At 41.7% G+C, this 14,261-nt stretch overlaps 1 protein-coding gene across 3 annotated transcripts in view; it reads right to left on the bottom strand.

Moving 5' to 3' along the window:
- The window catches only part of SLC44A5 (solute carrier family 44 member 5), a 166,407-nt gene that overhangs the window by 93,051 nt on the left and 59,095 nt on the right, over positions 1 to 14,261 (bottom strand). For all 3 annotated transcript variants that reach the window (XM_048496003.1, XM_048496005.1, XM_048496004.1), the window contains exon 2: positions 1,643 to 1,691. In XM_048496003.1, the coding sequence (XP_048351960.1) occupies positions 1,643 to 1,691 (49 nt within the window). The remainder of the gene's footprint in view (positions 1 to 1,642; positions 1,692 to 14,261) is intronic.

Genomic DNA, 14,261 nt, shown 5'->3' with positions numbered 1-14,261 from the left:
TCTAAAATTGCTTCTAGATATGTGGGTGTGTGTGTGTGTAATCTTTGCAGTGTGATACTACACAGACTTACACCCAACTTAAGCTCAAGGATGTATGCTGTGTAGGACTGCCATGTTGGTGTACTGTTTATTCTTCCAGGTTAAGTAGAAAGTGTATTTAATTTGGATTGCTGAGTCTGACTCCATTGATAGAGATGCAAGTAGTATAGCTATTACCTGACACTGCAAATTGAAATGATGAATCAGATTCAATGTTAGTTTCTGTACAGTTCCATGTCCACGTTGTTACCTATTCTAGATAAATATGGCTGATTATTCACAAAACATCCACTGCGTGATGGGGGCAAACGTGCATCGCCGCAAGATTTCTTGCACAAACATATTTCCTCAAGCCGCGCTTTTACTTTCTATTCTCCCTGTACCAAGCAAGAACACTTCTAGCACGAATTAAATTTTGCTTCGTAGCCAGACCAGGCAGAGTTGCCAGACAGCACAGCTTCGTCTCAGACCTCTTCCCTTCATCCACGGCCAGCTCGCCTAGCCTCACCCCCCACCACTCCCTCATGCTGCTTTGCACACTTCCCCTTCTGCCTCTCCAAATGCTTGTATTGATACATCGATAGGAACAACACAAGCAGGGTCTCTTTCTGGCTCCACCCCATCTCCCCTGCTCTGCAGGAGGGCTTTTTACAACTTTATTTCAAACAAAACTGTATTTTAAAACAATTTTCCTGGCAGCAGCAATGGCGGGAAAAGAGAGACGGGGGGGAGGAAGGGAGTAGAGGGGAAGGAAAAGGAGGGGGATCTAGAACATGATCCATTTCTTCAGCGGCATGTGATCCAGGGGATAGCTTTGCCGCTTTCTTTTGGGGGGGGGGGTATTTTGGGAAAGAGGATACAATATCAATATATAAGCTATCACAAAAATATCAATGTAAGTACAATTTTTAAGGGCTTTAACCTTTATCTTGCAATTATCGGAGTGATTAGATCAGTGTTTTTAAGAAGAATTGATGGGAGAAGTTAAAAAAAACCAGGAAAAAGCTGCAGAGGCCTACTGAGAGCAGCAAGTTAGCTTCAGGGAAGGCAGAGAATGGCTCCTCATGTGTAAACAGAAAAACATGAAGAGAGCCATCTGCAAGCCCACTGTGCACTCAAGAGCCCTTGAAGAGCCCCGAGGTATGAATTCTATGCATAATGGTCCTACATCTTACGTAATAAATCCAGATCTTGGTTCTGGAATGAGCCTAATTACTATCAAAATTCTCCACTATATTTTTCCCAATTGCAAACATTACAAATGTTACCACAATGAGCTCCAGTATCATGCATTACTAGCAACTGCTAGAATGTGGAGAAGGAGCAGATATACTCACTACGTAATGCTGAATACACAAAGAACTTCTATCTGTGGAGGTAGAGAACCAACCATGAGAATGTCATTTTGTCATAGCACAAGTTTGAGTGTTGGCTCCCAGTAGTCCTTATATTTTGTTGTCATGATTTTAGAGAAACTTCAGTCAACTTCCAACCATAAGAAAAACAGCATGAAGACAAATCAACATTCACATAATTTGTGCAGTCTTTTCCCTCCATTTGCAGAAAAATATTGCAGTTAAATATACTAAATGAAAATATTTACCTGTTGTGAATAGGTCCTCTGAACTTTGGGTCAAATTTCCTTGGTTCACCTGCATTTAAAATAAAATATTGTAAAACATGTCATAGTAAACAAAACAATGTAGTATGATGCATTAAAACAATTTTAGGTAATCAACCAATTATTCTTATGTGAAGTATCATTAAAATGTTGCTTAACATAATTCATGCTATAGATTTATCTGAACTTAATTTACCAGTTATGACTGATTCATTTATAAATCCTTTAAGCCATCATATCTTGTGAAAGAGTACAGTAGAAAAATTCACACTGCAGAAGAAATGGAAAACTTCTGCAGATAACCACAATGCCTAGACTACACACAGTAAGCACTGAATATAATTTCTTGTGGCAGAATCTCAGGCAGCTTTCCTTGGAAACGTCCTTCTGTGCTTTGGGGATCCAAATGGGCATTTTGTTCTTTGTCCAAGATTTTGAGTCAAGCATTTAACTACTAAAAGAACAATAAGCCTTTTTGTAATTTCTGTAGCACATGTATGAGCAAAAGCTAACAAGAGATTGTTGTTTGGTGGTAAGCACTGCATGTCGTAAATTCCAGGTTCAATTTCTACCATCATATTTTACAAGCATCTGAGATAAAAGGGTTGAAAATGGTCTGTTTGAGGTCTGGGAGAGCTGCTGCTGGTCAATTAGAGAATATTGATCAAGAAAAGATGGATTAACCACATGACTGAGGAGAGGCAGCTTTGTATATTCATTAGAATAAATCTTTCTCTTGCAGTTATATTAAATAACTGAGGTGAATCCTGGCAATTTAAAATATACATACAACAATTAAAATCAAGTGCTCCTCCACTCATCAATAAAACAACAAAAAACAAAATTTAGATAAATACAAACCATATACACAGCAATTACAATATTGATTAGGAAGGAGAGATAATTGAGGGAATGCCAAAGGAAGCAAAAAATACCTGTCACCCACTGGCAGGAGACAGTGTGCCTGGGAATGATCCTGTCAACCACCTGGGTCATTTCCCTATTCCAGAGGTCAGCCAGGGCATTGATAGGAGCACGACCACATCAACAGGAAAATCCCCTCGAGCCAGTGGCATACTGCTAAATGGGACATGGGGCATCCCATGTCCCCAGGTGCACGCCATTTGATCACGTGAGAAGGTGCCTGGGGCTGGCCAGGTCCTTGCAGAACCTGGCTAGCGCCCAGCAGTGTCCACCATGCTGCTCAGGTGGGCACCATGGCTGCAGGCCAGCTCCCCCACTCCCTGACACCCCTGCTGACAGGGAGGCCAGCTGTGGCCATAGTGCCCACCTCAACTGCCTACTGCTGAGCTGCAGCAGCAGGCTGGTTCCTGCTCAAGAGCTGGCCTCCCTGTCAGTAGGGAGGCAGGAGCCAGCCTCAGGTGCCCTCCTGAGTTGTGGCCACAGGCAGGCTTTTGGGCAGGAGTTGGCCTGTGGCCACGGCTCAACACCAAGCAGCTCAGGGGGAGCCTCCGCTGGCTGAAGGTGGGGCTGGGCCAAGGGGCAGCCCGTGGCAGGCTCCCAACCTGGCTGCACCTCCGGCCCACTGGGCACCCCTCAGCCCAGCCCTGCCAGGCTGCTCTTTCAGCTGGCAGAGCCTCCACTGGCTGAAGGAGCAACCTGGCTGGGCCACTGCTGGGCACTCGTGGCCCAGCTCTGCCAGGCTGCCCAGAACCGCTGCCGCCGGGACTGCCACCGGAGCAGCTGGCAACTAAAGTAAGTGGGGTGGGAGGGCTGGAGGGGCACCTGGAGCAGGTGGTGCCCCCGAGCACCATTTTCCCCTGGGATGCCTCTGCCATGAGCTATCAGAAAGCAATTTGGCTATAGGGGTGGATCATCTTAATAGATCCCCACCTTTCAGAGTTTCAGTATTCCTAAACCCAAGCAAGTAATGATTTCTCCATGACAAAATAACAGTTGTCAAGTTCTCCACCCTCAGATAACATTTCTTCTGCCCACAACAAAATACCAGATCAAAAGTGTAACCTGCACAATGCGCAGAACTAGTTACTACCTGAAACAGGCTCATAGTGGTCATGAAGGCCATGAAATCCTGAGCTGTTCCTACCAAGACAGACTTGGCATGAATGCCGAAGACCCCCCAGGACCACCAGCCTAGGTGTCCTCGACACCTTCCCTGAGACCAGCTCTGCCAGTTCAGGTAGAGAGACTATTAGGCATCAGAGTTGATGGGATGCTAATAGAATCCCAATCCCATCTCTCAGTCCAACCTGTTAGGTATACAGTCTCAAAACTGGAAGTGTCTTGCATGGGACACCACATTATGGGGACAGAACATCATCTTCTCACAACACCACTGCAATAAAGCAGTAATGTTAACTTCAGTGTAACTATGGCCAGAATAAATGTTGTGGGTTTCTACCCTAATTAACAAGCATTTTCTATACAGAATAGAAAGTTTGCTATTGAAGTTTACAAGCCATTTAATGAATATTGGAAAATTACCTCTTAGCAAAAGCGTAAAGTATTTCCAAGTTGTCTGTCCTTTGCAGGAAACTTGATCATTGTGGTTTTCATACTATACTAGGCTACTACATGGAATTAAGTAATTATAAGTTCTTTTTCATGAGCCCTTCTGCATACAAATAAATTGACATATGTGAATAGCCAAATTGGGCTCAGTAGGTCAGCTCCTATGCCTAAAGTAATGCATATATTCAAAGTGCTTGTGAAGCTATAATCACAAAAAAGGAATAATAGGCCAAGTTAATTCCTGGTGGAACTCCACTCATATAATCAAGATTAAACCACAGAATAATCTAGCTCAAAATATTCACTTTCTTTGTACAATAATGGCAGTTTAGAAAATTAGGTTTCTCACCCTCTTAGCTAAGCTTTCTCATTACAAGAGACAACACACCAAATATTTTCTCCTTTGTTTCTCTGAAAATCTCCTTCATGTAGCCACACATTTTAATTGTAGAACTAATAGAATATTTATGCTGAGTGACCATATGAGTGTGAAATGTTAGACTGGTTTCTGTTACAAAGCCAGCTGTTTTCATACAGTATACTGTTCTGCTTCAATCAAATACAATAAAAGAAAGATCAGTCAGCTGAGAATCAACTGTGTCTAAACAGGAGAAGCGTCCCAATTACAAACACTAGTTTGTATCTTATATCAAACTTCCACAAAAAGTTATTTTGTCCACATCCAAGAAGAGGAGACAATGGGCTGAAGATAATACTAGAATCAGTAGTGGGATCCAGCAGGTTGGCACCACTTTGGCAGAACCTGTTGTTAAAATGGTGCTTGTAAACAACCAGCTGTTAAATTATTTGAATCCCACCACCAGAACTGGTTGTTAAATTATTTGAATCCCACCACTGACTAGAATCTGGCTGGAAATCAAGGAATATGAAGAAAATGATGACAATTCAGGAAGGTTCAGAAGGGAGCAGGAAGTGACCCTGGAGTAGAAGCCCAAAAGTCAGTGAAGATTCTCCATACTACCTTGAACACAGAATGAGGAAGAAATGTGCTTTTGGCAGCTAGTCTTTCTATATCAATGAAACTTCTCTGATAAACCACATGGAAGCTGTACAAAGACTCCTGCCAATTAAGCTCAGTTTTCCTTTTAGGATTTTTGTCTTAACTTCTGTTTTTTCTGAAGACTGTAATCACTGCTTCAAAGATGTAAGAATTCAAGTGAACAAACACAAAAGTTAGATAAGGGCTAGGAGAAGAAGTGACTTTCTCTTCTCAACACAGCAGAATTATCAGATCAATGACAAAAAATTTTTTAGCTGTTTTGACAATCACAATCTTTAGAACCCTGGATTGCTAGAATACAAGCACTTAGCACTATTTTATAAAGCCAATAAGTGCTGCCAGGGAATGCTGTTGTCAAAAACATTAGATACCACTAAGGATCTTTATAGTAATGGGCAGGAATTGAAATATATTTCAAAAGCAACCAGCATATAAGAAAGTGTACAAGTTCACAGAGCAAGTTCACATGCTTCCTTAAAAGCATCGACATGTTTATTTTCCTCCCAAGAATGTTTGACAGCTTTGAAGTCCAAATTTCCTTAGAATGAATGTGTGTGTATTCTTTAAATTAAATAAAAAGCCCAGTACACTTTGGGTACAGAACAACCACAGAAAAATGTTAAAACCCCAACAGATGAAGTTATGAGCAAATGAATAAAGAGGTTAATAAAGGAACTCTGGAACGTAAACTATAGCATTGCTACTGTCAAGGCTAATGAATATATATTCACTTGCATATCACTTTGGTACCCTTCTGGATGAACAATAGCATATAAAAAGCAATATATGAGTCTCAAGGGTTACTGAGCTGTCTAGTTGAACTACTAGTTGTCAGCTGTGGCATATGGCCTATAGTGATATTAAACCATTACGATTTGTTATTCCCTTGGTATTGTATGAGAATCATAGTACTATGCAATTCTCTGCATATGGAAAAGCTGTGGGGAGTAACTCTGATAATAACACTGCAGACTGAACTCTAACTCTGCAGACTGAACAGTCTAAGAAGTTGTGGAAAGGATCTACAGCATGAACTCCTACCAGACATTCCAGGGGTTTTCCCATTTGCATTATGGGGATATTGATATAATCCATTTTGAACTGAAAAAATAAATGATATGATGTATATGAAGTTTGAATACCTGAAATAAAACTTTAAGCTCATAACACTAATATTTGCAGCAGTCCTGTAAGATAAATTTCCAACATTAATATGCTCATGTTACTGAGGAGAGGTTGAAATAGGGGAAATTGTGGATTGCCTGTAGCTCTCTTATGACTTTAAGCTGTGATCCGAACACATTTGTCAGCTCAGATTCTAAGCCATTATGTTCTACCAGCTCTTTGGGGAATAGATGAGCAGCCCTGTTTTTTTCATCAGATTTATATTCTTGAAAAAATGAGACAGCAATTCTAAGCAGGTTACTTGTAATGCTATTCAGTCTATTTAGGGGGGCTTAATTCCAGGAAAATGTTATTAGAATGCAATGTTACTGTGTGAACAGGAATCATGGATTGAGTTGGTAGCACTTTTCTCACCCACAGAGACATTGCTACTTTCCCAGCTGCCAATTTCAGAGGAATGAATCTATAATTGGTTAGCTCATACAAGACTACTTGTTAGGCAAGTGTCTGGTTGAAAATAGTTGAGAAACCTCATATGTAGAAATAAAGTTATGTGATGTAAACCAGTTTATAAATTTTATTTTTATAACTAATAATATATTATCCTGCAAACATTTTTTCTGTTGGAAATCATCACATAAACAAAGTATTCCAGGCAAGGAAAGTACAAGAAACAACATTATCCAGTGTTTACTACATTGGCAGTAATACAGGAAACCTCCAAAGGGGAAAATGTGAGAGAGATTAATAGATTCTTTGTTCAGACTGGCTATTTACTTCATTGCACTGAGAGAAGCTATATTAAATATAATTTCGTCAACTTACACTCATGCATAAAACACAGGAAATATTTAGGATGAGTCAATTTATCAGGAATTCACCAGACATTTCTGCAGCAAGTGATAACATCTTCATACCAACATTCTGTCTTCAGCAGTTGTTGATGACATCTGCATTAAACCAACTTATCAGTTCTGCTTGCCCTTATCAATCAGAAAGATCTGAGATAGAGACCTCAAAACATGCCAAAGACTTTACTACAATTTTCAAGGAAGACTAGGTGTGGTGGATACATTTCACATACACTACATATACAAACATCTAGCAGTTTTTAATATATTACCTGCAATACTATTACCGGTAGTTAATTTTAGAAAATGTACCATGACAGCTGCCTGTGATACCACAGCACATAATAGCCTTGCCAGAAAAAATCTGCAGTAAGATGAGATAATGCAATAGGCAATAAAATCAAATTGAAAAGTCATACCTTTCCTACTGAAAGCATGTGAATCCAGAAAAGATGTGCATCTAGCTGACAAAGGCTATTTCTTTCAATTGCTGCCTTCAAAGGTTTAATTTTGTTGTTATTATTATTAGTTTGAAATGGAGTTGCCAATTAAGGTTAGAGTCAAAGACCATACCAACTATGGAAATCTGGGTACATGTTCTAATTGAATGCCACTGATTATCCAGGTCATAGAGGTGATTTTCTTAGTTTTAGAGAAAACAATAACCTTTGATTTTGAGTAGTTAATCTGAAGTTCCTTACATTTGCAATATTTCAAGAAATGGTTTAGTAGTTTTCTCAGACTGATCTGAGTACGTGGCATAAGAATGGAATCATCCACATAAAGGAATAGGGTTTAATGCCTTTGAGGATAGACATGGAGGGTGAGAAGAGAGTGGTTGTGAGATCAATAAAATGCAGATTGAAAGTAAAAGTTAAGAGATCTATGACGACGACTTACTCTAATGCAATACTCCATAACAACAACAACAACAACAACAACAACAACAAGCATTGGCAGTTGAATGTGGGTTGCATTTGAAACAGAGCTGGGGCAGTGTGCCAGAGGCAGGTTTTGTGGGATGGGCAAGGGACATGAGCAATCAGGCTGAAATGAAAGGCCAAAGTGCAGAGGCAGCAACAGCTTGTGTGGCAACATGGCACGAACTACTTGGGAGTAAGTTTGGTGGTAGTTGGTGGCTTTGCTTTGAAGCAACCGTGCAACGCTCTGAACGGGTGAATCATGACCCTACAAGGGTTTAGAAGCAAGCAATCCCCAAAGGGATAGATGGTGATGCTACATACTACAAAGCATGAAAGAAACCCCAAATTAATTGTATTCTGTTCATTTACCTTAGTTACCTCAAAGATTTTTCTGGAGTCAAAGACAGGATAGAAATAAAATATTCAAAACCAGTAAGGACATGCTCTAATTCAAATTAAGTGGATAAAGCATAGATGCTGCAGTGGAATACCATCTGGATGCAGAAAGAATGGTGCGACAGCTAATTTCTTTCAGAGCATGGACATTAAGGTCATTAAATGAAATCAGTGAATTGTATTTAGGACCATTCCTTTAGGGTGGAGGCATTTTGAAGCGTCTCAGGGGCAGGGCAGAGCAGGGGCGGGAGGGGGCATGCGAGTAGCTCGTGTCCTGTGCGCAGTTCCCCCTCCCTTTCACTGGTCTACATGGTTTTGTATAATGCAGAAGTCCTTCATTAGACTCTTTTCCTATTTGTACTGTTCATGAGAACATTTTCTGTAGTTCCCACACCTGGAACAAAGTACACAGAATAGATTACAAGATTTTAATGGACATGCCTGAAGGCAGATTAGACTTTGTTCCCAGCCAATCCTAGAAACCCATAATTATCCGACCAACTTATCAGGAACAAATATTTGCAGGTTGGCAAATGTACATCCAGATATTCCCATTTGCACATTCTGCCTTTTCAGATATAGGTTATATGCTTTTTGCATCTTTAAAGATTGTATTAAGCCAAGGTTGAAAAATGCATTACATTAAGGTCATTATCTTCCTCAAGCATATTCTTCTATGCTGCCCTATATCACGCTGCAGTATCATTAACAGCAGCAATTTCCCAAATGCCCAGGATGTCTACATAAAACAGAATGGTTGATAATGTTGCCAGTGGGGCCAAGATATATGCATTCAACTTCCTGTAATGACTTCATTCCAATTAGCAATACAGATTTTGTAATAATTGTCTTCAAATTTAGTATACACAGTACATCTGTATTACTATCACATTGTGTATAAAATGGAAGAGCCCTGATTTTTTTAGATAAGATAAGAAAGAAATAATATATAAATTGCTCCTTATACTGATCTCTTATTAAAATGGAAACTTTTTCCCTTCTTTATCAAGCAAACAAATTAGTCATTAGGAAATACAGCATTCACTTTAGAAGCAATGCACTTCATCACTCAAACTCCAATGAAATGTCAGTGACAAACCTAGCAAAAGGACAGCTCTTGCACAGCTCACACTATTTTTATTCTTCTTCCTTGTTTTAACAAATCTGTGACAGCACTCGAGAGTTTACCTATGAAAGATTAACATTTTCAAAGGCAAAAATATATTAAAATTAACAAAGCTGTAATGATTAACAATGGAACACTGTGATGCTACTAGATTTCCCCTGAAGCACACACTGAAACATTAATTTACTTTCACAGAATGGTTTTACTTGGCCCAACATTTAATTTTCAAATTTTGACATGTGATGTAATCCAACCAAACAATTCTCAAGAAAGGGAACAACACACAAATGCTGAAATAATTTTTTTCCAAAATGTTCCCCATTGTGCTTAGTGTCTCCTGAGAAACATTTAGCTTATTGTTGAAGGCTTTTACAGCCGGATTCAACTGGTTGTGGTGGGTTTTTCGAGCTGTGTGGCCGTGGTCTGGTAGATCTTGTTCCTAATGTTTCGCCTGCATCTGTGGCTGGCATCTTCAGAGGTGTATCACAGAGAAAAGTCTGTTTCACACTGTGTCTAGTGAGAAGGGAAATAACATTGGTCTAACCTGTGAAGGAGACTTCTCCATTGAGCAATTGAGGACATCTGGGTTCTGTTGATCTCCATTCAGGAAGGCAGGGGTTAATCAAAATTTCTCCCAAGCTCCTCCGCCTTCTGTAGGTCCGCCTTCTCTCTCTCGCTCTCCAGTTCTGGTCTCTCCAAAAAGCAGTACACGACTGAAGAACAAACTTGTAGATAAAGAAATTCCCGGGCAAACGGCCTCCCATGACAGAGTAGGAGTTAACTAGTCCAGGAAAAAACTACAACAAACTAGAGAACTTTAACACCTAAAAAATTTATCAGTAAAAAACGGAGGGTTGATCCCTGAGAGATAAAATTCTCTACAGCAAGAAAAAGAAACTTACAATGGTATAGAAAAAAAAAATCGGAGAGGATACTTGAGTCCCTTTGGGTGGGCAAGATGTCCTCAATTGCTCAATGGAGAAGTCTCCTTCACAGGTAAGACCAATGTTATTTCTCCATTGGAGCAAGAGGACATCCTGGGTGACCTCCTCTAGCAGTGTCACAGTACTTTAAAAGGGTGGGGTCAAAATCCTCTCCTATATGATGTGCTAGTAGCACTCTGCTGACGTGAGTCTGCATCGGCCGCACTTTCGACATTATGTGCCAGCCTATAGCGTCGAGGCACTAACGTGGAAAGAGAAGACCATGATGGCTGCCCTACATATTTCAGCCACGGGCACGTTATTGTTAAAGGCTGTGTTGGTAGAAGCTTATTACTGGACAGAATGAGCCGTAATCCCAACTGGGATTGCCATTTTTCTGTACTCTATATGCCCTCGGCTATAGCATTCTCTCAGACTTATTTACTAATGGCGGGGAGGAAAGTTTTTGACCTCTCTATTATGGTTAGCCTAATATCGAAAGAATGAACTTAAAGGACTCTGAGCATCTGAACTCTTGGGTCCTAATCAGAAAAGGCCTTCAAGGCTCTCCTGACGATCGAAGCTTATGCCAATATGCCTCCTTAGGGTGTTTTGGATCTGGGCAAAAGGTAGGTAAGAATATCTCCTGTCGTCTATGGAATGTAGAATTAACCTTGAGGAATGACACGCAGGGTCCGATAGACGCATGAGACCACCTTATCCTTATTGTGGAGATACACATAGTGGGGAGTTTGGATTGAAAAGTGCTGCCAACTCAGAAACCCTCTTCTGGCAGAAGTGATGGCAATTAAAAAGACTACCTTACCATTCTGAGGTGTTTTAACGGAATGTCATGATGATGGGCTCAAAGGGAGATGTAGTAAGTGCATGTAAGCACAGTGTATGGTAACCTTCACGTTGGAAAACAGGTGGTTGACTGGTCTATCTTTCAAAGCGAGGCTCCCCTGAGGAACCTTGAAGCAATGTGTGGGTGAGAAGTAGGAACAAAACCTTCCAGTCTAGGAAGTACTGATGTCAGTGCTGCCACCTGTCTGCGGTATGGGTATTGGCTCTAAGACCAGATTCCAAGCCCTCCTGTAGGAGAGCTAAGATGTCAACTGATCTTGGGGTTCTGTAGGCGGGACCTTTTTTAGCCAACACCATCTGACAAAAGCTTTCCACGTGGTGTTATAGATCTCTTCTTGGTGGAAGGCCTTCTTGAAGCTAGGATAAAGGAGTGTTTAATAATGTGGCTGTGGAATCAACCTCTAGACACTAATTGTCGCCTTTCAATCTCCAGGTATACGGTCATAAGTTCAACCGCTTTGGATCTGGAGTGAAAAATAGGACCCTGACTGAGCAAATCTTGGGTGAAGCCCGGGAGAGGTAAGGGTTTGTGTACTGACATCTGTAAAATGTTGGTGAACCATGGAAGTCCCTGCCTGGAGCCACCAGGGATTGCACCCCAAAATGATCTGATCGCTTGTTCCTCCTTGATCTTCCGTGAGGAGTCTGGGGATCATGGGAAAGGAGGAAAGGCATAAAGAATTCAGGAGGCCATCTGGAGGATAAGGCATCCGTGTTTTTCCGGGCTTCAGGGTGGTGAAACCGAGAGATGAATCTGGGAAGTTGTCTGATGAGTATTTCAGATTGGAGGCAAAGAGATCCAGTACTGGAACTCCCAATTCTTGGCGAGAGATCCAATGAAAAATCTCCTCCTTCCAGGTGCCATTCTCCTGGGTGTATGCACTGCCTGCCTCCAACCAATCTGCCTGAATGTTTAGATTGCCCTGGATATGTTCGAAACCCGGATGGAGGATATGTGGGTCTCTGTCCATTGGAACAGTAGAGTGGCTTCCCTCTGTAGGTCTGCCGACCTGGAGCCCCTGTCTGTTCAGGAATGCAGTGATTGTGGCTGCTGCATGTTGTCCGTCCGTACAAGAACGTGGGCTCCTACCGCAACAAGTGTTGAAAAACATTTGAGGGCAAGACGAATTACGTTACCGTGGTTCCAATACATTGATGTGAAGACGGGTTTCCGCCTCTCGACCAAGTATGCCTTGAACTGGAATGCCCTCTGAGTGTCCGGCTCCCCAGCCCTGAAGGCTGGCGTCCGAAAACATCTGTTTGGTGGAGGGTATCCAAAAAACTCTTCCACGATGTTTAGGTTGGACTTTCTTGTCCACCATATAGGAGACTGATCTTGACGGCCGGTCTTGGGACGACAAGCTCAATCGAATGCACTTTGTTTGGAGATAATTTCCTGAAAAGGTAGTAAAAATCTCTGGAGTGGTCTGGACCTTGAATCGTCCCCTCACTGAATGGCCTCGGAGTAGGCTATCAGTAAAGGCCTCCATCAAACCTGGGCATAGATTGAGAATCGAAAGCATTTGTTCTTGGTAAAAGAATCCTGATGTATTTTTTTTCCCTCAGGATCAGTTGTTTTTGAAGCATGGGACTTCAGAATCTTGCATGACTGGGTGGTATCTATTATGAAAACCCAGATGTTCCAGCGTCTCTGTAAGCGGGATCAAGGAGCTCTTTTCCCTGTTTACTATGAAGCCGTGTTTTTCTAGGCATAGTGTATGGTCTCCCTGAACGTCTGTTAGTGCTTGATCCTTTGCGAGAACTTGACCGGATCAGTATGTCGTCAGTTTCAGGAATAGGGATGTAGCCTCGATGTTTCTTTTCCTGAGTAGGACTACTAGATTGATGAGTAGTTTTGTTGAAAACCCTTGGGGCAGTGTAGAGCTCCAAACGGGAGAGCCCGGAATTGGAAATGATTTTTTCCTACACCCAAACCGGAGGAATTTTCTCGGATGGCTCTCGAATATGGGAACATGTGGCAAGCTTAGGACAGATCGATTGAGGTGAGGAACTACCAAGTTGGGTTGGAGAGTCCGCTGATGGAGCCGCAGGGTCTCCATTCTGAAACGCCTCAGCTTTGAGCATATTGATTGATCGTGATTTTTTAGGGTCTGCTAAAATTGGACGCCACTCCTCCCCATTTTTCTTGGGCACCGTAAAGAGGATAGAGTAAACTCCCTGCTCCCTCTGTTCTACTGGTACAGGTTCTATCGCCTCTATTTCTAGGAGATGGGAAATAGCTTTCAGTTTCCTGAATCTTTTTTCTGGAAGTTTGGATACTGGAGACATCATGAAACGTGGTAGAGGAAGAGAGAGGAATTCTATTACGTAACCGTATTTTACTATTTCCAGAGACCATGCCTCTGTGTGGGAGGTTTGCCACGCCTGGCAAAACTTTAGGAGTCTTCCTCCCACTGCATAGTGCTTGACGTCATGCTTTGGATTGGCGATTGTCTTGATTGTAACGTTCGGGCCTGTGTTCTTCTTATAGTTGAAGCCCTTCTTGGGTTGCTGTCGACTCTGGTTCCAGTAAGGACGTTGAAAGTTGTCTCTTTTGAATTGACTAGATCCCCGTTGTGGACGAAAGCTGGAGTTGGAGGATTGTTTTCTGTCGAAGGCACGAAAAGGCTTTGGCAGATGTTTAGGCTTCTCCTTGGGGTCTACTAAGAATTCTTTAAGGTCTTCCCCGAACAGCTTCTCGCCCTGAAAAGCGCACTCCGAAACCATAGATTTGGACCTCCAATCGGTTTGCCACATTCTCAGCCATAATAGTCTACGAGTAGCAACTGCAGAAGCCATAGAACGGGCTGAAAAAGTGACTGAATCCAAGGTAGCATCAGCAGCAAAGCTGGCAGCTTTTAGCATTCTGTTAACTC

The sequence above is a fragment of the Sphaerodactylus townsendi genome, linkage group LG05, assembly GCF_021028975.2.
Source record: "Sphaerodactylus townsendi isolate TG3544 linkage group LG05, MPM_Stown_v2.3, whole genome shotgun sequence".
Taxonomy (NCBI): Eukaryota; Metazoa; Chordata; class Lepidosauria; order Squamata; family Sphaerodactylidae; genus Sphaerodactylus; species Sphaerodactylus townsendi.
Note: the sequence above shows the minus strand (reverse complement) of the source record. Positions and strands in the feature narration are given on the sequence as shown.